The sequence below is a fragment of the Lithobates pipiens genome, unplaced genomic scaffold (assembly GCF_037356315.1).
Source record: "Lithobates pipiens isolate NorthernLeopardFrog02 unplaced genomic scaffold, aLitPip1_a1.2 Scaffold_25, whole genome shotgun sequence".
Lineage (NCBI taxonomy): Eukaryota > Metazoa > Chordata > Amphibia > Anura > Ranidae > Lithobates > Lithobates pipiens.
This window is the reverse complement of record NW_027507787.1, coordinates 168,781,011-168,805,173: the sequence shown is the minus strand read 5'-3', so window position 1 is coordinate 168,805,173 and position 24,163 is coordinate 168,781,011. Positions and strand designations below refer to the sequence as shown.

Here is a 24,163-nt window from a genome sequence, read left to right as displayed (position 1 = left end):
TGTGGTCATGGGAGAATTACAGATTTGGTCTACCGAAACTGGTATTTTACATTTTGGAAATGTGTGGAAGTTCATTGTTAGGGCTTGCATACTTCTTAGGCCTGCTGTCCTGCTGCATCCGTAAGTGAAGTATCAATTTGGGGCAGAAGACAGGAAAGTAGTATAAATATTCCCATTTCCTGGATAAGGATTTAGGAGTAACGGGTGCTGCAGAAACAATCAGCTCTAACTGGAAACATCACAGATCAGATGTGCATATTCGCTAGGACACCACGGATTTCTAGTTAAATCCTAATCTTTATTGAAGAATGATCACATCACAGAGGACATAGTGAAACATTTTGGAGCTGCTCAGAACCCCTTCATCAAGCATGTGACATCACATGTCTGACAAAGGGTTCCTGCTCAGCTCTGAAACTTTGCACTGTCTCTTTTGTGATGTGATCATTCTTCAATAAAGATTTGGATGTAATTGACGATCTGTGGTATGCTGTCGAATATGTGCAGAAGATAGGAATGCACACATTAACTCACCATAATAGAAGGAGTTGGATTTGAGTCGGAAGTATGTTCCAACTGCCCGTGGCATGGACACATTGGCACCATTCCGTATCAGCTCCTGCGTAACTGCCAGATTCTGACGCATGACGGAAATGTGCAGCGCTGTCTGATCTGCCAAGACACAAGAAAGGGGAAAGCTGTGAATATAAAATGACTAATATCATATTCTACAGACCTGTCAGTGAGTGGTTTGAGGATTTCCTTGTAGGGAAACTTCAGTCAACCCTTTTTTTTTTTTTTTTTTTTTTTACAAGGTTTGGAGAGACTAGGGATGGGTAAAAATTTGGCTTTTTTTGCTGTCTGATTTCCTACACTTCCTGTCCCAGGAACATACTAGGTACAGAGCATTAAGTACAGCTCAACGTGCCAGATAGAAAAATTTTGTTTTGGAAACCTTGGGGACCTCCATACTGTCTTTAAAGTATGTCTAAAGCCGCGTACACACGGGCGGACTGTCTGGCCAACTTAGTCCGTCTAAACACATTTCAGCGGACAGTCCGCTCGTGTGTGGGCTTCAGCTGACTTTTTCAGCGTGCAGTCTGGCGGACTAAGTATTTCGGAATTTCCGTAATATTGTCCGTCGTACTTTGGTTTCAGCGGACAATCCGCTCGTGAGTAGGCTAGTTCGACGGACTAAGTATGGCACATGCTCAGAAAGGATTTATACAGCGAAAGGTTGCATTGCTGTGTATTGGACTTCCTATTTCTAGTCCCGTCGTACGTGCTGTACACGTCATCGCGCAAACTTTCGACGGACTGTTTGTGCATCCGTGTGTGGTCAAGTCCGTTCATTCGAAAGTAGGACGGACTGTCCGTCGGATTGTCTGATGGACTAAGTTGGCCATACAGTCCGCCCGTGTGTACGCGGCTTAAGGCCCCATTCACAACCTAAGTGTTTTTCAGCTTGTAAAACACTCAGCTCCGTAGCTCCAAAACGCCCAAGCAAATTCCCATGTATTTCAATGGCTCCTGTTCACATATGAGCATTCTGTTGCCTAAAGCAAAATGCCTGAAGCTCAAAAAAGTACATGAGCTTCTTTTTGGCAGATTACAAGCGTTTTTGGTCCCATAGGCTTCACTAGAAATGCCTGACTTGAGCAGAAAAACGCTTGTAATACTATCATAAAACGCTTGTGAAATGCTCGTAAAACGCTGAAATAGCAGCTCTCCACCCATAATTTCCTCTCCCCCTCCTCGCCCTAGTGCTTTCTATTGGATAAACAAAAACATCTGAAGCTGTAAAATGCTTGTAATGCACTTCTATAACACTTTAGAAATCTCAAAAAATGCCCGAAAAACTCCAGTAAGTCGGTACTCTCAGGTGTGAATGGAGCCTATATCAAGGACAGGTAGATTGAAAACCTTCCCTGTGCTCTGGATCTCTGTGTATGGCCAGAAGACCTTAAGCAAGGGGACTACACAAATAGTGTACAACAAAGTTATTGGGGGCCCCCATTACAGTGGTTCTAGGCCAGGTCTGTTAAAGGGTGACTATCTGACCCAAACACTACAAGGCCACAGATATTCTCAGCGCATGATCCAGTGGGGAGACCCATTACTATCTCCGTTTTCTCCCAACCATTACCAGTCTTCTGCCCCAGCCAATGTCCATACTTCACTTTATGTTCCCCAGCTATAAACCACTGGAATGATGAGAACTGCTTTTTTGGAACTTTTCTTTACTCTTGCAACAGGCATAGTATTAGTTCACAAAGTTAGACAGGAACGCCTGAAACTCGCAGGTGGACATGAATCTAATTGGGGAATAATGACAGGGAGGTCTCCCTGCTGGAGTGAGTATTTAGAATATGTAAGAAGTCAGTTTCTGACTAAGCCCACCAATTGCCAAAATAAAAATATCGCTTTTGGGTGGACCAACCTTTTAATTTCTCCCATGATCGCAGATTTGCCTTAGCTATCTTGCATGTAAAAATCCTGCCATCCAAAGGCATTTTTTTCCATCAGCCTTCTTAGTGTCTGTGTCCATGTTATGGAGCTCTCTCTTTAAAAATTCTATGTCGATGATAACTTGGGTGACAGATTGTCACTGGGACAGAAGGTAAGAAGAAACCTCCTCAACAGGGATACAGGGAACATTAAAAATCTATGAACAGTGGACAACAAGTGGACAGTCATTACTTGAGCACGATGGCTTGGGTTCAGCAGCTCCCCACAAAACAGTGACCCTATAGAAGAAGGGCTTCAACTAAACAGAGTTTCATTTGGCAGCAAGAAAAGCAAAACCACACCTGATGCATACATTTGAGGTCACAAAAATCCCCCTTCATTGGTAATGGAGTAACAGACGATGGACTTCAATCACAAATGGGTGGTTGGGTACAATACCCACTTCCATGTTTTCTGAGTACTGCAGCTTCTTAGCATACCCCCACTAAGGTGAAAGATCCATGAGGGAGAAGGCCTATATGAAGTAGTTTACATTTTAAAAATGCAGGCCTTGGAACTTATACAGGGGTCTAAATACTACCTAAAATCAGTACTTGCCTCCTTACTGTACTAACACTCCACTCCACTATCCTGGACTCCACACCTTTATATCTAAAAGTAGGAATGGGCTGGGGACCCCAAGATAAACAGTAAATAGCACCCCAGTTTCAACATGAGCACCAATTGGGTCCACCAAGTATAGCCAGTACACTACTAAGGACCAGTGTTGAGTTTGTGAAGAGTTGTCAGGACTCAGGAATTAGTTGGGCACATCAATGCAGGGAATTATCATTTATTAATATGCTAACTAACCCCTCTGTTCTTAGTAGCTACCCAGTCTTTCAGCATCTCAGATCTCAGGGTCTCAATATAAATTCTAAGCCTACCCACCCTTTCCATTGCCGAGTGCTGAAAGAGGTGGTGTAATAGTTAGTAAAAAGAAAAAAGAAACAAAAAAACAAGAGTTGTAGTAGCACTAATAATGATTATCACAATAAACAGATTCTCTATAGAGCCTGCAAAGAGGAGTCTGTCACTAGCAACCATGATGATCCTGAAAAGTCCTCAAACGGGATCTGTGACGAGCAACCACAGTGATCCTGAAAGGTCCTCCTGTATGTCTGGTGTCAGCTCCTTTTGGTTCAAAATGTCACAAGGGCTTCAGGGTCATTGTCAATAGCCACCTCTGCAATTCTTTTTTTTTTTTCCAATAGAAATTTTTATTACTCAAGTAGAAATACAAAGTGAAAGAACACAAACAAGAGGAGTTACAAGGTTCCAGATACAATTACAAACAGTACAGATCATAATAAAAAAAAAAAAAAGCAAGAAAAATCCACCTTAGTAACAGTATAGATGAATCACTCGTCCAGATCATGTACAACCTCACAAAGGGTAGATAATGAGCCATCTAAAACCTAAGATCTGTTCATATTAAAATGGCGAGGTAATGCTGGAAGAATTGTAACGGCTAGAAAAGAGAGAAGGAAGACAGAGAGAGGAGAGAAAGAGGGAGAGCGGGGGGGGGGAGAAAAAAAAAAAAACATAAATAGCCCCCTCCCACGCGCAGGGGTCACTAGGGCTTGCTAGCCGGGCACCCGGGGTCAAGGGCAATGGGCAGGGACGACCAACCGCTACCTCGTCAGGTAATGTCAAGGAGAACAGAGACACCATACTGGGCCAAAGCCCAGGGCTCACCCGGTTGTCAGCCGCTTGTACCTATCAGAGAATTTGAATTCAATCCAAGGAGCCCACGTTTTGTGGAACTTATCTGCAGACTCATTAGCTATGGCCAATGTGTCTTCAAGCTGAAAAGTGTAATTTACCATGGATAGCCATTCTCTAATCGAGGGTGTGGAAGTGCTTTTCCAATATTTGGGGATCAACATCTTAGCCGCATTTAAGAGATGCTTAGTTAAAGAACTCTTGTATCTAGCTAGGGTGACCTCCGTGATATGCAAGAGGCAACACGCGGGTGTAAGGTTAATTTGAGTATCCGTAAAAAAATGCAAAATGCAGTTATGTGTGGGCAGTCCCACCAAATGTGTAGCAGATCTCCCCTGCCCACACCACATCTCCAACAGGAATCCGAGGAAGCTGGGTACCATTTGTGCACCTTAACCGGAGTAGCATACCAGTTAGATAATAATTTATATGAGTTCTCTTGTACCCTTGTGCTGATTGAGCATTTATGTGCCAAGATGCAGGCACTCTGCCATTGAGAGTCCGTGAACCGGGTCTGCAATGCAGATTCCCAATGCTTCCGAAACCCCAACGAGGGTGTTCCTCTCCCCTGCTGGAGAAGCGTATAGGCAAAGGATGTAGTTTTCCTAACAGGGTCCCCTTTTAGGCAAAGCGACTCAAATGCCGTTGGTTCTCTCATGAATCCTGTACACCTAGCTGACGACGCAAGGAAACCACCTCTGCAATTATTATCAATACAGTATTGTCTGTTATTTTTACATGCACAAATGCAAAAATGACCATAACAACCCACTTAATAGGGCCCCCTTCTACTCCCCAGGCCTCATAGCAATCACTTGGCCTTCTATAGCTACGCCACTGGATAGCAGGTGAATGGAAAGCTTACAGCAAGTAAAAAAACCCTTCTAGAAATCTCACAATGAGGAACGATTCCCTCTTAGCCCCTGTACACGCGGTCGGAGATTTTGCCAACCAAATCCGTCGGATTTTGCCCGTCGGATTTAGTCCGACGGATTGTGTCCGAAACTGTTGCATACACAGGGTCGGGCCAAGTTGGCGAAAAATCAGATCTTTCAGAACGTGATGACGTAATTTAGTTACGATGTGACTACATTCAGGCTAGTAGCCAATAGCTTTGATGTAGGAATTTGATCTGAGCATGCGTGGCACTTGGTCCGATCAAAATGCTATACACATGATCGGATTAGGTCCGACTGGCCCAGTTGGTCGGGAAATATTTCCAACATGTTGGAAAATTGGGTCGGACGGAATCAGTCCGATGTATACCACACACAGTCGGATTATCTGACAACACGGTCCGATAAGACGCATTCCGACAGATTCTCAGTCCGTGTGTACAGGGGCTTAGACAGTGGTTACCAATAGACGAAATTAGCTTTACGCTTTTTCTGGTGAAAACTGTAACATTTTGGATTTCCTGACATTATATCCTATTGATAATGGTCACCAGGGCAAACCATAACAATGCATTTCGCCAACGGGCAGACAGACAGTAATGAGAACCTAACAGAGTTACTAACCTCTCCCCCGTTTTGAAATCTCTTTATTAAGGTCAACCTGCAAGAGATATTTTAAATTTTTGAAGATGCTGGGTATTTCAACTACCACACTTTTTATGAACTCTCATGCACTGTAGTGGTGAGAGTTTTGCTCATGGCTTAGCATGCCTGCACACCTGTGGTAGCCATTACAGTGAAGTCCCATTATCTCTGTTGAATTTCTAAACTGCTTTATACTATGCACAATTCAATAGGAGGATTGGGACTCAACTGTTCCACATTCCAGTGTAAAATTCCAGGGTCTGCAATGACCTCTCCCTATTGCAGTGCATATGAGATTTAAAGGACACTTAGACCCCCCTCAACACATCCCTCCCCCCTCATCCCCATGGCAAAGCTGCTCCCCTAATGTATTTTGTTGGTTTATGTCCCCTTTTTCTGATGTCTTTAGACCAGTCACCCAATGCACGGGGTTCTCTTCCTGCCATCTTCTTGTCTTGTAGTGATGCAAGTTCTGTTATGTGCATCAATGCACTAAGAGTCTGCATGGTGAAGGTCCTTAAACACATTAGGCTTACAAGAAAGTGTGACACCAAGAATGGAGCAGTAGCTGGCACTGAACGGGATGCAAAGTGCAGAGATGGAACATAAAAAATTGAAAGTACTACTTTGGGGCTTTTTTTTTTTATGGGAGAGATTTTCTTTAAATAAAAACATTTCAAGGAAGATTTACAACAGGATCGGGAAATCTTATATTACCTGGTGTGAGGTTAGGAGTTTGCCTCCTGCCTAATATGTGGTGGGCTGTATCTTAACTTTTCTCCAAATGGGGGTTGATAGGCGTCTTTCCTTGAGTATGATCAAGAGCCAAATTTTGGCCTTAGTCTTATTTTTTAGAGGCAGATTGCTGGATGCCTTTGTACAGGGTGTCTCCTCCAGTCAGACCACCTTGCTCCCTTGTCATCTCAAGTTGGTTCTATTGACAGGTGGGTGGTGTTCCAGGTTGCCATTACTTCGACTTATAGAGTTTCAGAACTTAGTGCTCTTTCCTGTAAGGAGCTGTTTTTGGTATTTTACCATGACAAGGTGGTTCTTTAGCCTCAGCTGTCTTTTTTTTTTCCGAGGTGCTTTGGGCCTTTAATTTTAACCAGAACGTTGTCTTACCTTCCATTTGTCCCCATCCTCACTTCTTGGAGGACAAGGTTCTTCACGCCTTGGATATGGTTTGTGCTATCATGTTTTCCCTAAAGCCAACTGCTAGGGATGAGCTTCGTGTTCGAGTCGAACGTACGTTCGACTCGAACATTGGCTGTTCGTCCGTTCGGCGAAATCCGAACACTTGGTCCGTTCGCGTCAAAATTCGCGTGGCGCTCACGGCCCACAATGCACTGCGATGGCGCAGTGCATTGCTGGCTCATGATTGGCCAAGCATGCACTGTGACCCTGCATGCTTGGCCAATCGCAGCGCCAGCAGCGAGGAGAGCCATGATTGGCCACAAGCAGGATGCCTGTGGCCAATCATAGCTCAGGCTGTGTAGTGCACGCCCCACACTATATAAGGCCGCCATTGAGGCGGCCTCGTGTAGTATGTTGGCATCTGAAGCAGTGGGTGTTCTGTGTACCTTCAACACAGTACACACTGATCGTTTTTGGCTGATTTCCTATCTTGCTGTTGTGTAGTGGTTATTGTCTGTGCCCTGACCGCAGTATACACCACTATATTCACCTCACCTATATAGCTAGTGATCTATCTTTAATAATAGAGCTTGCAGTCAGTAGTGTTAGGAGATAGTGCGTGCTGTCTGCGTGCTCTGTACCCAGTACATACCGCTATAATCCACCTACATAGCTGTTCTCTATTTGAGCCCAATTGCCATCTGCAGGAGTTATTGGAAGTTGTGTGTGCCTCCAGCACAGCACAGTATACATCTGTATATACCCCTTTATCTCTGCTGTTTTCTGGTTATTGTCTGCGTGCCCTGACCGCAGTATACACCACTATATTCACCTCACCTATATAGCTAGTGATCTATCTTTAATAATAGAGCTTGCAGTCAGTAGTGTTAGGAGATAGTGCGTGCTGTCTGCGTGCTCTGTACCCAATACATAGCGCTATAATCCACCTACATAGCTGTTCTCTATTTGAGCCCAATTGCCATCTGCAGGAGTTATTGGAAGTTGTGTGTGCCTCCAGCACAGCACAGTATACATCTGTATATACCCCTTTATCTCTGGTGTTCTATAAAAAAGGCATCTGCAGGAGTTAGTGGGTGTTGTGTGCCTCCAGCACAATATAAACTACCCAACTTCTGTTTTACCCAACTCCCTTCAGGCCATTACCATGTCTGGAAGGCCAGCAAGGAGAGGCAGACAGGCGCGAGCCGATAAAAGAGGGCAAGCAGGCTCTGTGTCTAGAGACAACAGTGCTGGTCGTGGACGCGGTGCATTGTCATCAGCACGTGGCCATGGGACATGCTTGTCCTTCTTTTCGGCAGCTGGACATGTTGAACCGCAACATGCCAACGACTTGGTAGAGTGGATGACCAAGCCCTCTTCATCCTCCTCATCCTCTCTCACCCAGTCTCAGGGTAGTAGCAAAGCAGCTGCCAACGCATCGTCTTACCTCCTCTCAATGTCATTATCAGTGACTCCTTCCCTAGACCCACCACGTCCTCCTGACGAGTCTCCTGAACTCTTTGAGCACAGTGTTGGGTACATGCTCCAGGAGGATGCCCAGTGTTTGGTGGGCTCTGATGATGACACTCAGCTAGAGGAAGGCAGTAGCGTGAGCGCAGAGAGAGGGGATGCTCAAGAAGGACAGCAATCTGGCAGTCATGTTCCACAAGCTGCAGCATACTGCCAGGTTTGCTACAGCGATGAAGAGGGAGGGGATGATGAGGGCACTGACTCCACGTGGGTGCCTGGAAGGAGGGAGGAGGAGGAGGAGGAGGAGGAGGAGGAGGAAGCACATGTCCAACGAGGCAGGATGCCCTCCGGGGGCCAGCTTAGGGGCAGCACACCGACTGAATCACACCGCAGAGCTCCGCCTGTGCAGGGCGCTGCCTCTGCGCGTTATTCTAAAAGTTCTTTGGTGTGGGCCTTTTTTGAGATGAGTGCATCAGATCGCACCACTGCTATTTGCAACATATGTCTCAAGCGTATCTCATGTGGCCAAAACATCAGCCGCTTGGGCACCACATGCTTGACCAGACATATGTTGACCTGCCATGCAGCTCGTTGGCAAGCGTACCTCAAAGACCCACACCAAAGAACAAAGCGGACCTCTCCTTGCTCCTCATCAGCTGGCATCTCCAACCCCACTAGACCTTCAGTCCTCTCTGAAACCTGCTCTGAGATGAATGAAGGTGTAGAATTAGGTGTGTCACAGCCAAGTGCTTCCGGGAACTCTGCTAGTGGTACACCCACGTCCGATTATAGCAGGCAAATGTCCCTGCCCCAGCTGCTGGACCGGCGGAAGAAGTTTACTCCCAGCCATCCACATGCCCAGCGGTTGAATGCTAGCTTGGCTAAATTGCTAGCACTTCAACTGCTGCCTTTTCAGTTGGTAGACTCGGCCCCCTTCCGTGAGTTTGTACAATGTGCGGTTCCTCAGTGGCAGGTCCCCAAACGCCACTTTTTCTCACGGAAGGCGATTCCGGCTCTCTACCGGCATGTGGAAGGCAACGTCCTTGCCTCGCTGGACAGGGCGGTCAGCGGTAAGGTGCATATTACCGCTGACTCATGGTCCAGCAGGCATGGACAGGGACGTTACCTGTCTTTCACGGCCCATTGGGTCACTCTTCTGGCTGCTGGGAAGGATGCAGGACAAGGTGCAGTAGTGTTGGAGGTTGTTCCGCCACCACGCCTCCAAAATGCTACTATTGGTTGTGACACACCTCTCTCCTCCACCCCCTCCTCTTCTTCTTCCTCCATGGCCTCTTCCAGTGCTCTGTCCTCAGAACCAGCGGTGCTCCGTAGGCGTTGCAGGGGCTACGCAAGTACGCAGGCAAAACGATGCCATGCCGTGCTTGCGCTGGTTTGTTTGGGGGACAGGAGCCACACTGGGGCGGATGTTTTGTCAGCTCTGCAGGGGCAGGCCGAGAGGTGGTTGACGCCACGCCAGCTTAAGCCAGGAATGGTGGTTTGCGACAATGGCACCAACCTCCTCTCCGCCCTCCAACAGGGACAACTGACCCATGTGCCCTGTGTAGCTCACGTCCTTAACCTGGTGGTGCAGCGGTTCTTGGGCAGGTACCCCGGCTTACAGGATGTCCTGAAGCTGGCCAGGAAAGTCTGTGTGCATTTCCGCCGATCATTTAATGCCTGTGCTCGGCTGGCTGAGCTCCAAAAGGAGTTGAACCTGCCCAAGAACTGCCTTATATGTGACATGCCCACCAGATGGAACTCAACATTGGCCATGCTGCAGCGGCTGCACACGCAGCAGAGGGCCATCAATGAGTACCTGTGCGACTACGGCACCAGGACAGGGTCAGGGGAGCTTGGTTTTTTCTCACCACGCCAGTGGGGCATGATCAGGGATGCATGCACTGTCCTGTCACCGTTTGAGGAGGCCACAAGGATGGTGAGCAGTGACAGTGCATGCATCAGTGACACTGTACCTCTTGTCCACCTCTTGGAGCATACACTGCTTGGAATAATGGACAGGGCACTTGAGGCAGAACAGAGGCAGGAAGAGGAGGACTTCCTTGCCTCTCAAAGCCCCCTTTATCTAGACAGTGTTCCTGCTGTGCCACCCATCACACAGGAAGAGGATGAGGAGGAGGAAGAGGAGGAGGAGGATGATTGTGTCAGCATGGAGGTGGAGGCTGGCACTCAGCATCAGCATCAGCATCAGCAGTCTTGTGGGGATGATTTACAGTCCCAAGAAACACGTGGACTTGTACGTGGCTGGGAGGAGGTAGCTGCGGATCATGTTGTCCTTAGTGACCCAGAGGACTCCGGACCGAATGCCTCAGCTAACCTACGCTGCATGGCCTCCCTGATCCTGCAAAGCCTGCGGAAGGATCCTCGTATTCTTCGGATCAAGGAGAGGGACCATTACTGGCTGGCCACTCTCCTTGATCCCTGGTACAAGGGTAAGGTTGCCGACCTTATCTTGCCATCGCAGAGGGAGCAGAGGATGAGACATCTCCGGGAGGCCTTGCAGAAAGGTCTGTGCAACGCGTTCCCAGAGACTGGGAGGTTACAAACTCCTGGTCCTGGACAACGTGTTGCTGAGGCATCGGTCACAAGGAGCGGTGGAGAAGGTGGCAGTCTGACTGATGCTTTCAGACAATTTTTTAGTCCGCAGCCCCAAGGTATGATTGGTTCCAGCACCCATCGCCAGCGTCTGATTTACATGGTGCAGGAATACCTAGGGGCAAGGTCAGACTTGGACACCTTTCCCACCGAAAATCCTCTGGCTTACTGGGTCTTGAGGATGGATCACTGGCCAGAGCTTGCACAGTATGCAATTGAGCTACTGGCCTGTCCTGCATCCAGCGTTCTTTCGGAACGCACCTTCAGTGCTGCTGGTGGCTTTGTTACCGATCACAGGGTGCGCCTGTCCACCGAATCAGTTGATCGACTGACCTTCATCAAGATGAATCAGTCTTGGATCACCCACAGCTACCAAGCACCTGAAGCTGATGTAACCGAATAATTTTTTTTGAAATACCACATCCCTTCAAGACTGCCTATGCTGATGCTGAGTGACTGTCCTGTTATGTTGATTGTCTATCCTCTTCCTCCTCCGCTGATATGTTGGAAGAACATTTTTGGTTCTGGGTGATGCCAGCAGCCCAATTTTTCTGCCCCTGTTTAACAGGGGCGTTTAATTACAATTTTTGATGCAATGCTTTGCAGCAGGGCTAATTCCTGCAATAAAACTAGAGTATATGGCAGAGGTTGCAGTGTGGTGGCACCAGCACCAGTGCCTAAGGCCCAATTTTTCTGCCCCTGTTTAACAGGGACATGTAATTACAATTCTTGATATAATATTTCACAGGAGGGCCCCTTCCTGTGCCCACCCAGAGTAACGGTGAGGACTTATAGTGTTGTGGCACCAGCACCACAACCACCAAAGGTCAATTTTTCTACCACTGTTCAACAATGGCATGTAATTACAATTCTTGATATAATTGTTCACAGCAGGGCGCTCCAGTGCCCACCAAGAGTCACTTTGAGGGCTTACAATGTTGTGGCAAAACCAACACCTTGTTCCGCCATTTCTGCAGAGCATATAGGGCAGGCCCCTACTTTCAAACATCCGACTTACAAACATCTCCTACTTGCAAACGGAAGGAGACAACAGCAAGTGAGATGAAAAAAGATGGACGACAAAACAAATTATACAGGGGTGATAACCCTTCCCTATGTTTTCCAAAAAGCTTAAAAATAGTTTTTTTGATTGGAGCTACACTTTAAAAATGTACCAGTTGAAAATTACAAACAGATTCAACTTAACACAACAAACCTACACAGTCCCTGTCTTGTTTGCACCGCCTGTATACTGCTGTTCTGAGTATATAGGGCCTGGGGGCCACACGCATTTCCTTTTTTTAATATGGGTACAGGGTTCCCCTTAATATGCGTACAAGACCCAAATAGGCTGGTAATGGGCAGGGAGGGCTACCCATGCCATTTTTCTGAATGATTTTCAACCATATTGCAGGAACCAGATATAACATTAAAACCGCAAGCAGTTTTAAATGGTGTTATTTCCGTTAAATGTCATTTTGTGCAGGGACTGTTCTAAACACGGGAAACACGTGGCACTTCACAGGCATACTGCAGACACCCCACAGGCACCATATTTAAAGGAATATTTCACTTTTTTTTTTCACTTTAATCGTCATTAACCACTTGCCGACCGCCGCACGACGATGTACGTCGGCAGAATGGCACGGGCAGGCATATGGGCGTATATATAAGTCCCTGCCTTCCCGCGGGTGGGGGGCCCGATCGGGCCCCCCCCCGGTGCCTGCGGCGGTCGGCATTCGTTCGGGAGCGATCCGGGATGAGGGGGCGGCCATTCATTCATGGCCACCCCCTCGCGATCGCTCCCGACGAATAGAAATGCTCCGTGACATCACTTCCTCTCCTCACAGGAGAGGAAGTGATGTGATCTCTCCTCTGTGTCGGTATTTTTCGTTCCGGCACCGAGGACAGAGGATCGGTGAGTTGCACCAACACACCACACGTACAGTAGAACATGCCAGGCACACTCACACCCCCCCTTTACCCCCCGATCACCCCCCCAATTACCCCTGCCCCCCCCAGTCACAGTGACACCAATTGCATTTTTTTTTTTTTTGCATTGGTGTCATTTGTGACTGTAATAACTGTTAGGGCAGTTAGGGTTAGCCCCCTTTAGTTCTAATGTGCCCCCCTAACCCCCCCAATAAAGGTTTAACCCCGTGATCACCCCCCGTCGCCAGTGTCACTAAGGCTGGGTTCACATTGCAGCGGTTTATGAGAACGAATGTGATTCGCACCGCACTGCAGTGCAAATCACATCCGATCTCTGTGCGATTCGAGTTCAGCCATACAGATAGTATGGCTGAATTCGCGCCGCACCCGCCGCAAATTCGCACGGGACCCTTTTTTTGGTCCGCAGCAGAATCGGATCGCATGGGTGTTCACACCATGCGATCCGAGTTTGCAGATCGCACTGCGATATGCGAACTGATCTGGGGGTGTCATTAACATTTCACTGACACTCCCAGCAGTTCGCATAGGGCAGTGTGAACTGCCGCCGGGTGGCATGCGATGCGGGCACCCGCCGCGGATTCGTGGGGTTCCTGCATCGCTCCAGTGTGAACCCAGCCTAATAAGCGATCATTTTTCTGATCGCTGTATTAGTGTCACAGGTGATGCTAGTTAGGCAGGTAGGTATTTAGGTTCGCCGCAGCTTTTTATAGCGCCAGGGACCCCCATATACTACCTCATAAAGCCCCCTGATTGCCCCCTAGTTAACCCTTTCACCAGTGATCACCATATAACTGTTACAGGTGACGCTGGTTGGTTAGTTATTTTTTTTATAGTTTCAGGGCACCCGCCATTTATTACCTAATAAAGGTTTAACCCCCTGATCACCCGGCGGGTGTCATTTGTGACTGTAATAACTGTTAGGGCAGTTAGGGTTAGCCCCCTTTAGTTCTAAGGTACCCCCCTAACCCCCCCAATAAAGGTTTAACCCCGTGATCACCCCCCCCCCCCGTCGCCAGTGTCACTAAGGCTGGGTTCACATTGCAGAGGTTTGAGAACGGATGTGATTCGCACCGCACTGCAGTGCAAATCACATCCGATCTCTGTGCGATTCGAGTTCAGCCATACAGATAGTATGGCTGAATTCGTGTCGCACCCGCCGCACCTGCCGCAAACTCGCACGGGACCCTTTTTTTGGTCCGCAGCAGAATCGGATCGCATGGGTGTTCACACCATGCGATCCGAGTTTGCAGATCGCACTGCGATATGCGAACTGATCTGGGGGTGTCATTAACATTTCACTGACACTCCCAGCAGTTCGCATAGGGCAGTGTGAACTGCCGCCGGGAGGCATGCGATGCGGGAACCCGCCGCGGATTTGTGGCGTTCCTGCATCGCTCCAGTGTGAACCCAGCCTAATAAGCGATCGTTTTTCTGATCGCTGTATTAGTGTCACAGGTGACGCTAGTTAGGCAGGTAGGTATTTAGGTTCGCCGCAGCTTTTTATAGCGCCAGGGACCCCCATATACTACCGCATAAAGCCCCCTGATTGCCCCCTAGTTAACCCTTTCACCAGTGATCACCATATAACGGTTACAGGTGACGCTGGTTGGTTAGTTATTTTTTTATAGTTTCAGGGCACCCGCCATTTATTACCTAGTCTCACTAGTGTACCCCTAAATTTAGGGGTGTCTACTTTCCAAAATGGGGTCATTTGGGGGGCGTTTGTGCCATCTTGGCATTTTATGGCCTTCAAAACTGTAACGCCCTTAGAAAGCCTGAAGGCGGTGCTTGGTTTTCGGGGCCCCGTACGTGGCTAGGCTCCCAAAAAGTCCCACATATGTGGTATCCCCGTACTCAGGAGAAGCAGCAGAATTTATTTTGGGGTGTCATTTCACATATGCCCATGGCATGTGTGAGCAATATATCATTTAGTGACAACTTTGTGAAAAAAAAAGAAAAAAAAATTAAAGTTTGTAATTTTCCCGCAACTTGTGGCAAAATATAAAATATTCCATGGACTCAACATGCCTCTCAGCAAATAGCTTGGGGTGTCTACTTTCTAAAATGGGGTCATTTGTGGGGGTTTTGTGCCATCTTGGCATTTTATGGCCTTCAAAACTGTAATAGGTAGTGAGGAGTGAAGTCAAATATTTACGCCCTTAGAAAACCTGAAGGCGGTTCTTGGCTTTCGGGGCCCCGTACGCGGCTAGGCTCCCAAAAAATCCCACACATGTGGTATCCCCGTACTCAGGAGAAGCAGCAGAATTTATTTTGGGGTGTCATTTCACATATGCCCATAGCATGTGTGAGCAATATATCATTTAGTGACAACTTTGTGTAAAAAAAAAAAAAATTTTTTTTGTCATTATTCAATCGCTTGAGGCAAAAAAATTAAATATTCAATGGGCTCAACATGCCACTTATCAATTTCCGTAGGGGGTCTACTTTCCAAAATGGGGTCATTTGGGAGGGTTTTGTACTGCCCTGCCATTTTAGCACCTCAAGAAATGAGATAGGCAGTCGTAAACTAAAAGCTGCGTAAATTCCAGAAAACGTACCTTAGTTTGTAGATGTGACAACTTTTGCGCAAACCAATAAATATACAGTTATTGACTTTTTTTTTTACCAAAGACATGTGGCTGAATACATTTTGGCCTAAATGTATGACTAAAATTGAGTTTATTGGATTTTTCTAATAACAAAAAGTAGAAAATATCATTTTTTTTTCAAAATTTGCGGTCTTTTTCCATTTATATCGCAAAAAATAAAAATCGCAGAGGCAATCAAATACCATCAAAAGAAAGCTCTATTTGTGGGAAGAAAAGGACGCAAATTTTGTTTGGGTACAACATTGCATGACCGCGCAATTACCAGTTAAAGCAGCGCAGTGCCAAATTGTAAAAAGACCTCTGGTCATTTACCAGCAAAATGGTCCGGTCTGAAAGTGGTTAAAATCAGTGCTCCCGCCAAAACGGCCGTTTTTAAAACTTTTTTTTGCATTGACCCATGTCCCCTGGGGCAGGAGCCAGGTCTCCAAACCCTTTTTAGGACAGTATCTTGCATATTAGCCGTTAAAATTAGCACTTTCCATTTCGAACGTTCGAGTCCCATAGACTTCAATGGGGTTCTAACGTTCGTAACGAACGTGCGGTCCGTTCGAAAGTTCTGGTGCGAACCGAACCGGGGGGTGTTCGGCTCATCCCTACCAACTGCCATGTTGTCTCTTTGTACATCCTGAGGGACCGAGGAAAGGTCACACAGCTGCTAAGTCTACTGCTTCCCACTGGATTTGGCAGCTCATATCTCAGAGTTATGGTTTGAAAGAAAAGGTCTCACCTTTTTTGGTTACTGCGTATTCTGCCAGGAGTGTAGGTGCCTCCTGGGCTATCCATACTCAAAGGCGGTTACATGAGGTTCTTCCTGGTTTGATCTTTGGGGCATGTTGTTTTGTTGCTGTGTTGCTCTCCGCTCACGTTAAGTGCTTTGGGATATACCTGCTAGTGAGGATAAATAAAGCTGCTCTGTGTCCCATGATGTAAGATAAAGAAAAATAGATTTTTGGCTTACCTGTAAAATCCATTACTTGGGAGTACATCAGGGGACACAGAGATCCCGACCCCCTTTTATTTTGTGATTCATGGCTCGTTACAAAAACTGCAAAGAGGGGATTTATCTAAGAAGGGACTTCCTGTCTTTTTTGCTAGTGTCCAGTGACCTGGAAGTAGTTTATAACCCCGTTAGTAAGGATTAATAAGGCTACTCTGTGCCCTATGATGTAATCCAAGAAATGCATTTTAAAATCCAATTTTTGTTAACATTAGACTTTGCATAAGAGACAGTAAAGATGGTGATGCTTTATCTTCAGCAGGTGTGTTCCAGGATCACCAAACTACAGGCAAAAGGCAGTATAGTAGACCGCTGTAGTACTGCAATGCCTGGATAAAAAGCTTGGCTAGCGTGCCAGTAGACAATGCTCTTAGTGTGCAGCTGGAGGTTTTAATTTAACTAGTTGTAAACACATATATCCAGTGAAGTGACTGGCCTTAGGTAAAACACACAGATGAAACAAATCCTCCTATATAAGTTGTACCTGTTTATCCGCTTTCTTCTCTTCTCTACAGTCCTTCAAAGTCCAGAATTTCTAAATATGAGCTGTCAGAAAAAAAATGGGGCAGAGAGCTGAAGTCACACTCTGCAGAGCTCAGCGATGAGAGCTCTGAGAGCTGATTGGAGGGAAGGGACACACCTCCTTCACACAGCATACAGGAACAGAGCACACTATAGAGGATTATGCTTTGTTCATATTTTATGTCTGAGGTTTACAACCACTTTACATGTCTGAAAATGCACTAGTAATGGTTCCTTTAATTACCTTTGTAGAGGTTGGATGTCATAGGCTGGTTGACGAGCTCTGGAGTATGTTCCAGCAGAATCTTGACAGACTCCAGGTTGTCATGGAACACAGCAAGATGTAGCGCAGTCTCTCCAACAGCACCTAGTAGAAAGTCCATCATTGTGAGACAGTGTCATAGCCTTATTGTCAGATAAAATGCAACTGAGCTTCTTCCTTCCCTCCCCTTCCCTTCCCTTTCCTTCCCTTTCAACCTGGCACGATTTAGGTATGCAATCTCATACTTGAGAGGCTGCTGTGGAAGGTTGCAATCCCTGCACTCAGCACAGGACCCGGAAGATTGCGGTGATAACTGTATTAGGGCCAACCACTACTGTAATTTTCAACCTTCCAGCTGTCCATCAGATATGAGATCTGCATACTTGCATTTGTTCAAGCTAGACCAATGTATGTTTTTATGCAACACAGGTTATATGTAAATATGTAATTCACCAGCCCCTTCCTTGTCTGGATTGGACATTGAGAGCGTTTGTTACTGATCGCTCTCTTGTCCTGTAATAACTGAGCAGAGTAGCCTGTGTATTACTCAGTAATACTTCAGTTTATGAATGAACGTGAGCCTCTGTCTCTGTTCATTCATCTTTAATGCTGAGGCTGCAGATAAAAGGGCTGGGGAATCTTTGTCCTCAGTCCCTTTCCCTGCTTTAAAAGGGAGATATCAGGGGTCAGGTGTTTAGACCCCTGATAGCTCACCAAAGACCGACATGGCTTATTAAAAAAACAAAAAATTAACACCAAAATAAATATCTAAAAAAAAAATAAAAAAAAATAATAGATAATAAAAACAAACAATAAAACTACTGACACCATTTACTGCCCTACTGACACTGTCCAAATCCCCCCCCCCCCCCCCAATCATTGTGAAAAAAATTATAATATAAAAATAAAATAAATTAGAATAAAAATAAATGTTGACACTGTCCATTGCTCTACTGACACAGTCAACTTCACTACTGACACCACCCACTGGCTGCCAAAAAGCATAAAAAAAAATGAAATTGTAAAAAAATTAAAAATAAAGAACTACTGACAACGTCCACTGCCCTACTGACACAATTCTAAATATAATACCCACCACTGTACACTCCACACTCCTCATCTGCATGTACTACCCACCACCATACACTCCATACCCCTATTCCTGCACATACTACCCACCTCCAAACACTCCGCACTCCGCACTCCTCACCGGCACATTTTACCCACCTACATACACTCCACACGCCTCTCCCTGCATATACTACCCACCTCCATACACTCTGCATGCCTCTCCTGCACATACTACCCTCTGCTGTACACTCGCACTCCTCTCCTGCACATACTACCCACTTCTGTACACTCCTCACTCCTCTCCTGCACATACTACCCATCTTCATACACTCCATACCCCTCTCCCTGCACATACTACACAACTCCATACACGCCACATTCCTCTCCTGCACATACTACCCACCACCAAACACACCCCACTCCTCCCCTGCATATACTACTCACAGCCATACACCCCGCACTGTACGTTCCCTATTTAACAATACTGCATTCTGCACTATGAAAGTAATCTCAGACTATTAAACCACACCCCCTTTAGCCACATCCAATATTTAGCGCAATTTAAGCCACACCCATTTTTCCAGTGCACCATATTTTTTCCCCCTTTCCCTAGGTCCGACTTTTTATCTTGCACATGGCCCAACTCATTTCATGATACGCCCCGGTTAGCAGCTGTGATAATTTGGCTTCAAAACATTCTGAATTATGGACCAGAAACAAGTATGCCAACCAGAAAAGTCAAAGAAAGGGGCATACCTATTATGGTTAGTGACTGACAGTATTAAAGCATGATAGGGTGGGAATAAATCTTAAATAGAATGGTTAGCATTGAATAATGGGGTAAAATATACTAATACTAAGAAAACTGCAAACAAATGGTAACTGCCTCTGCCTATAACTGGTCTTCATAGCAAGGAGCACATGAAAGAGCGACGTATATAAGAAAAAAAACTAAGAAAATTCTCAGTTCAACTTACCAACTAGCCTGCAAACAACCAAATGATTCTGTCTAAGGCAACATGTACACTACAGCTCCTAAACTTGAGTTTAGGAGCTTTTGGCATTTTTTTGCCAAAGCTCCTAAACTCAACTTCATAAAAGCCTATATGTTCACGTACACATAGGCTTTTACCAGCGTTTAGGAGCTGCTGGGATTAGGGGAGCTTCAACCTCCCCCTCCTCAACGCAGAAGAATTGTGTTCAGGATAGGAACCTTTTGATCTCCAGCCAGCAGGAAAATGCAAACCGTGGAACAATTTTGCCACATTTTGCATTTTCCCCTGCCTGACGGTCAAAGTAGGCTGTGTATACATGAAGCCTAAAGCCCCGTACACACTATCAGATTGTCTGCTGAGTTTTTCCTTCAGATTTACCAAAACCATGTAGTAGAAGGGCCTGCCTGATTGCATACACATTGAAACTCCTAAGGTTTGACCTCATATTGTATGGTTTTGGTAAATCTGAAGGAAAAACTCAGCAGACAATCTGATAGTGTGTACAGGGCTTAACAGTATGTGTAAGAAACAGGGGTTTCGTTTGCACACATTCACAAATAGATGCGACCCCATTCCATGTGTTCCTTGCTGCGAAGGCCACTTATAGGTGGGGGTAGTGGCCATTTGTTTGTACTGTTGGAAAAACTGGTGAGGGGGCGCAACAGTCACCTTTGCTGCCATTGTGCCATTTGCTGGGTGTCTAGTGCACCCCTGGGCCTTTAAGGAGGGGTGGGATCCCTCCAGGCTTACCTGCCCTCTGCCTATTCATTATTATATATGTGCTTCTATTATGGAGGCTCTCAAAAATGTATAGTTAGTTAGGACTGCAAATAATTCTGGGGTTCCGTGAAGTGGCTTTGCAGCTTATGCATGTATTTGCAAATGTGTGCAAAAGAAACACCTGTTTTTATTTCATACTGTTAGGATACTTTGGTTGGTTGCAGGCTGGTTGGTAAGCTGATCTGGGAAAAAAAAAAAAGAAAAAAAAATTCAAAATACTCTTCCACTGACATCACACCCCTGACTTTATATATACCCTCAACTTAAATAAGGTGCCTGTTGCCCTCTACAATTATTTGTTGGGATCACAGACCTAGTATGTCTAAACCAGTGATGGCGAACCTTGGCACCCCAGATGTTTTGGAACTACATTTCCCATGATGCTAAACTACATTGCAGAGTGAATGAGCATCATGGGAAATGTAGTTCCCAAACATCTGTGGTGCCAAGGTTTGCCATCACTGGTCTAAACCCTCCAAAAAGTTAATTCTAGATATGTTCACAGCAGCAAGATGCTGCTGTCAATGGTTTTCAACACAGAGAAGGAATCCTTTTCAACACAGAGGAACCCTTGAAACAACTTCCCAGTCTCAGTAACACCATTGAACACATGGAATGGGGTCGCATCTATTTGTGAATGCGTGCAAACGAAACCCCTGTTTTTTACACATTGCCTGGACTCTCAGCCCTTCCTTCTCTGTGCTCAGGTTGCTCAGCTGTCGGTTAATTGATAGTACTCATCATTCCACAGTGGCTCACCTGTTGATCATCTCCTCATCAGTCAAGCCCACAGGCAGCCCCTTCTGGCTATTTAAACTGCCTGGTCCTTTCTTCAATGCCCTCACCTTGGTCAACATATCTAGGGACTCTCTGCTGTGTTCCTGTTAAAGACTCGCCTGGTTGACGTCCCTCAACCTTTTCAACACAGAGGAACCCTTGAAACAACTTCCCAGTCTCAGTAAACCCCTGCTAAAAGAAATACTATATCTACAACTCATGATGGTGATTGTGAAGAACCCCCCCCCCCCTCAAGATAGCTAAAAAGATCAATGGTGTCAGTGGGGACTTATTGGAGAGGCGGATATCATTCAAATAACCCCTAAAATGGATCACCATCCATATTTGCCAATAGCTTCACAGAATGTCCCACTGTGTCCCAGGCCACCTTAGTTCTTGGAACTTTTTGGCTCATTCTCATCAATGAGTGGGCATTAATGTATTCATAATATACATCCCCTGTTGTGCATTGTGCATGCACTTTGTGATGAGTTGCAGTGCTTGCCTTTTTTTACATTTTAAATTTTTTTTATTTAATTTAACCTGACATTTACGTAACTCTATGCACAGCAACATATTGCACAGCACAACCTCAATGCACTGTCTAATTGGGCGATTATGTGGCAGATGAGGTTTAATGTTGATAAATGTAAAAAGTTATGCACTTGGGGCCTAAGAATATGCATGCATCATACATGCTAGGGGGAGTACAACTGGGGGAATCCGTAGTGGAGAAGGATTTGGGGTTTTTGGTAGATCATAAGCTCAATAATAGCATGCAATGCCAAGCTGCGATTTCCAAAGCGAGCAAAATGCTTTCTTGTATTAGGAAAGGTATGGACTCCAGAGAGAGAGATATCATTTTGCCCCTGTACAAATCATTAGTAAGACCTCATCTGGAATATGCAGTTCAGTTTTGGGCACCAGGTCTTAAAAAGGATATTGGGGAACTGGAGAAAGTGCAGAGAAGGGCTACCAAACTGATAAGAGGCATGGAGGAGCTCAGCTATGAGGAAAGATTAGAGGAACTGAATTTATTCACTCTTGATAAGAGGAGATTAAGGAGGGATATGATCAACATGTACAAATATTTAAGGGGTCCATATAGTGAACTTGGTGTTGAGTTATTCACTTTACAGTCAACAAAGAGGACAAGGGGGCACTCTTTACGTCTAGAGGAAAAGAGATTTAATCTCCAAATACAGAAAGGTTTCTTCACAGTAAGAGCTGTGAAAATGTGGAATAGACTCCCTGCAGAGGTGGTTCTGGCCAGCTCAGTAGATTGCTTTGAGAAAGGCTTGGATTATTTCCTAAGTGTACATAATATAAGTGGGTACTAACATTTATAGGTTAAAGGGGAAAATCCGATTGCCTCTCGGGGGATCAGGAAGGAATTTTTTCCCCTGCTTCAGCAAATTGGATCATGCTCTGCTGGGGTTTTTCGCCTTCCTCTGGATCAACTGTGGAGATAGAATTGGGTATATGGGATTGTACGATACTATTATTACTTTTTTTTTTGTGGTTGACCTGGATGGACTTGTGTCTTTTTTCAACCTGACTAACTATGTAACAACAATACAAGCCATCCTACTTTTTTTTTTTTTTTTTAAAGAGCCAAACAATCTAGCACATTAGTATGTACTAAAACATAAGGTAAATTGCCTTGCATTTGGACTGCATTGGGCTATGCTGCCGAACTCAGCGCTATGGGCTGGTGTAAACAAGTCCTTACTAACCTATATTTTTCTCCCAAATATCAAGATGTTTTGTTACATTGGAATGTTATTTGAGAAAATGTGATCATTAAAGTGCATTTAGGCCTCATGCACACTGGATACTTTGGCCATCTCTCCTAGGCGCCTTTTCTCCTGCCAGCGGCATTTGGCAGAAAAAATACTTGCAACTTCTTAACAAGTGTAACACATTTAGGCTGTTAATTTATTTAATTGGCCATAATATTAATTTTGGCCATTGAAATTAATTAATGCTAAAGCTCTTTACACGTATCAAGCATTTGTTCTGCCAACATGACACTGCACCTGGACATGCTTGCAATGCTTTTTTTTTCCTGCCTTTAAATGCCCCTGGCTCTAGACTCTTCTAAAGGCCTATGTGTGCATGGACACATAGCCTAACATACAGGGGTGTTTAAAGGCAGAAAAAAAAAAGCTAGACGTCCCAAAGAGCAGCATTAAAAACATCTAGTGCATGAGACCTTAACTAAAAAAATTGAAAAAATGGGTATCATGATGCTCAAAAAGCTAGCATTTTGGCAGTTGCCACGTTTCTGACTTTGTTTCAAAAGCCTTTTTCACTTCTAAAAACAGAAAAAAAATGGAACACACAGTATATATGCAGACATTGCTAAAAGAAAATGGTTTGCTGTCCAAAGCTTTGAAGCAGAATTAGGACCCACCCGATTTTCAGGCCTAAACTACATTTGGAATCTAATTGGTTGCTTTAGACAATACATTCCAGATAACACAATCTTTACACAAGGGATGCACCAAAAGTAATGCAACAGTGGGAATTACTTTTCTTATTAATTTGCATAGGATATTTACATGTTGGTAAAGTAAATTCCTCTATAATAACTTTTTTTCTTTGGTAAAATTATGCAAGCAGAAGCGTTGTGCCCCCATTGAATTCTTGACGAATGATGGGTGCAGGCTGTCCGACATTCATAGAAGGATACTGAATGTTTATGGAGATGACACCATTGACAAGAGTCACCAATGACAAGACATTGTTCTTGTCAATGGTTTCATCTCTATAAGTATTCTGTAGCCTTCTGTGGATGTCAGACAGCCTGCCTCCCTTCTTCTTTAAGAAATCAAGGATGGCAAGTTGCTTCTGCTTGGAATCCATTATTTACTTGCAATGAAAAAGAACAGTTACTACAGATGAAGGGTTAATCCACCAACAATGTGACATTTTAACAATGTATGTTAATAAAAAAGTTATACCCAATTTTGCATTATTTTGGTTCAGAACTTCTCTAATAGTAAGCCGGACTCATCAAAAATATAGAGAGATATATTTCAGAAACATCCAACTCCAATACAAATGACTTCTGTCTGGAACAAATAACCCCAACCAGATATTTCTGCCAGTTGGCCTAGCTTAAATCTGTGCGTTACATTAACAGAATTCCAGTTAGTTCCAGAAAAAGCAAGGCTTGATGAAAGGGCTACATGACATGGGGA

At 45.2% G+C, this 24,163-nt stretch overlaps 1 protein-coding gene across 1 annotated transcript in view; it reads right to left on the bottom strand.

The window, feature by feature from the left end:
* Positions 1 to 24,163, bottom strand: part of LOC143930645 (transient receptor potential cation channel subfamily V member 5-like) — a 95,490-nt gene that overhangs the window by 32,291 nt on the left and 39,036 nt on the right. The window contains exons 4-5 of the mRNA XM_077455140.1: positions 17,317 to 17,439; positions 535 to 672 (exon numbers count right to left, since the gene is read on the bottom strand). Of these exons, the coding sequence (XP_077311266.1) occupies positions 535 to 672; positions 17,317 to 17,439 (261 nt within the window). The remainder of the gene's footprint in view (positions 1 to 534; positions 673 to 17,316; positions 17,440 to 24,163) is intronic.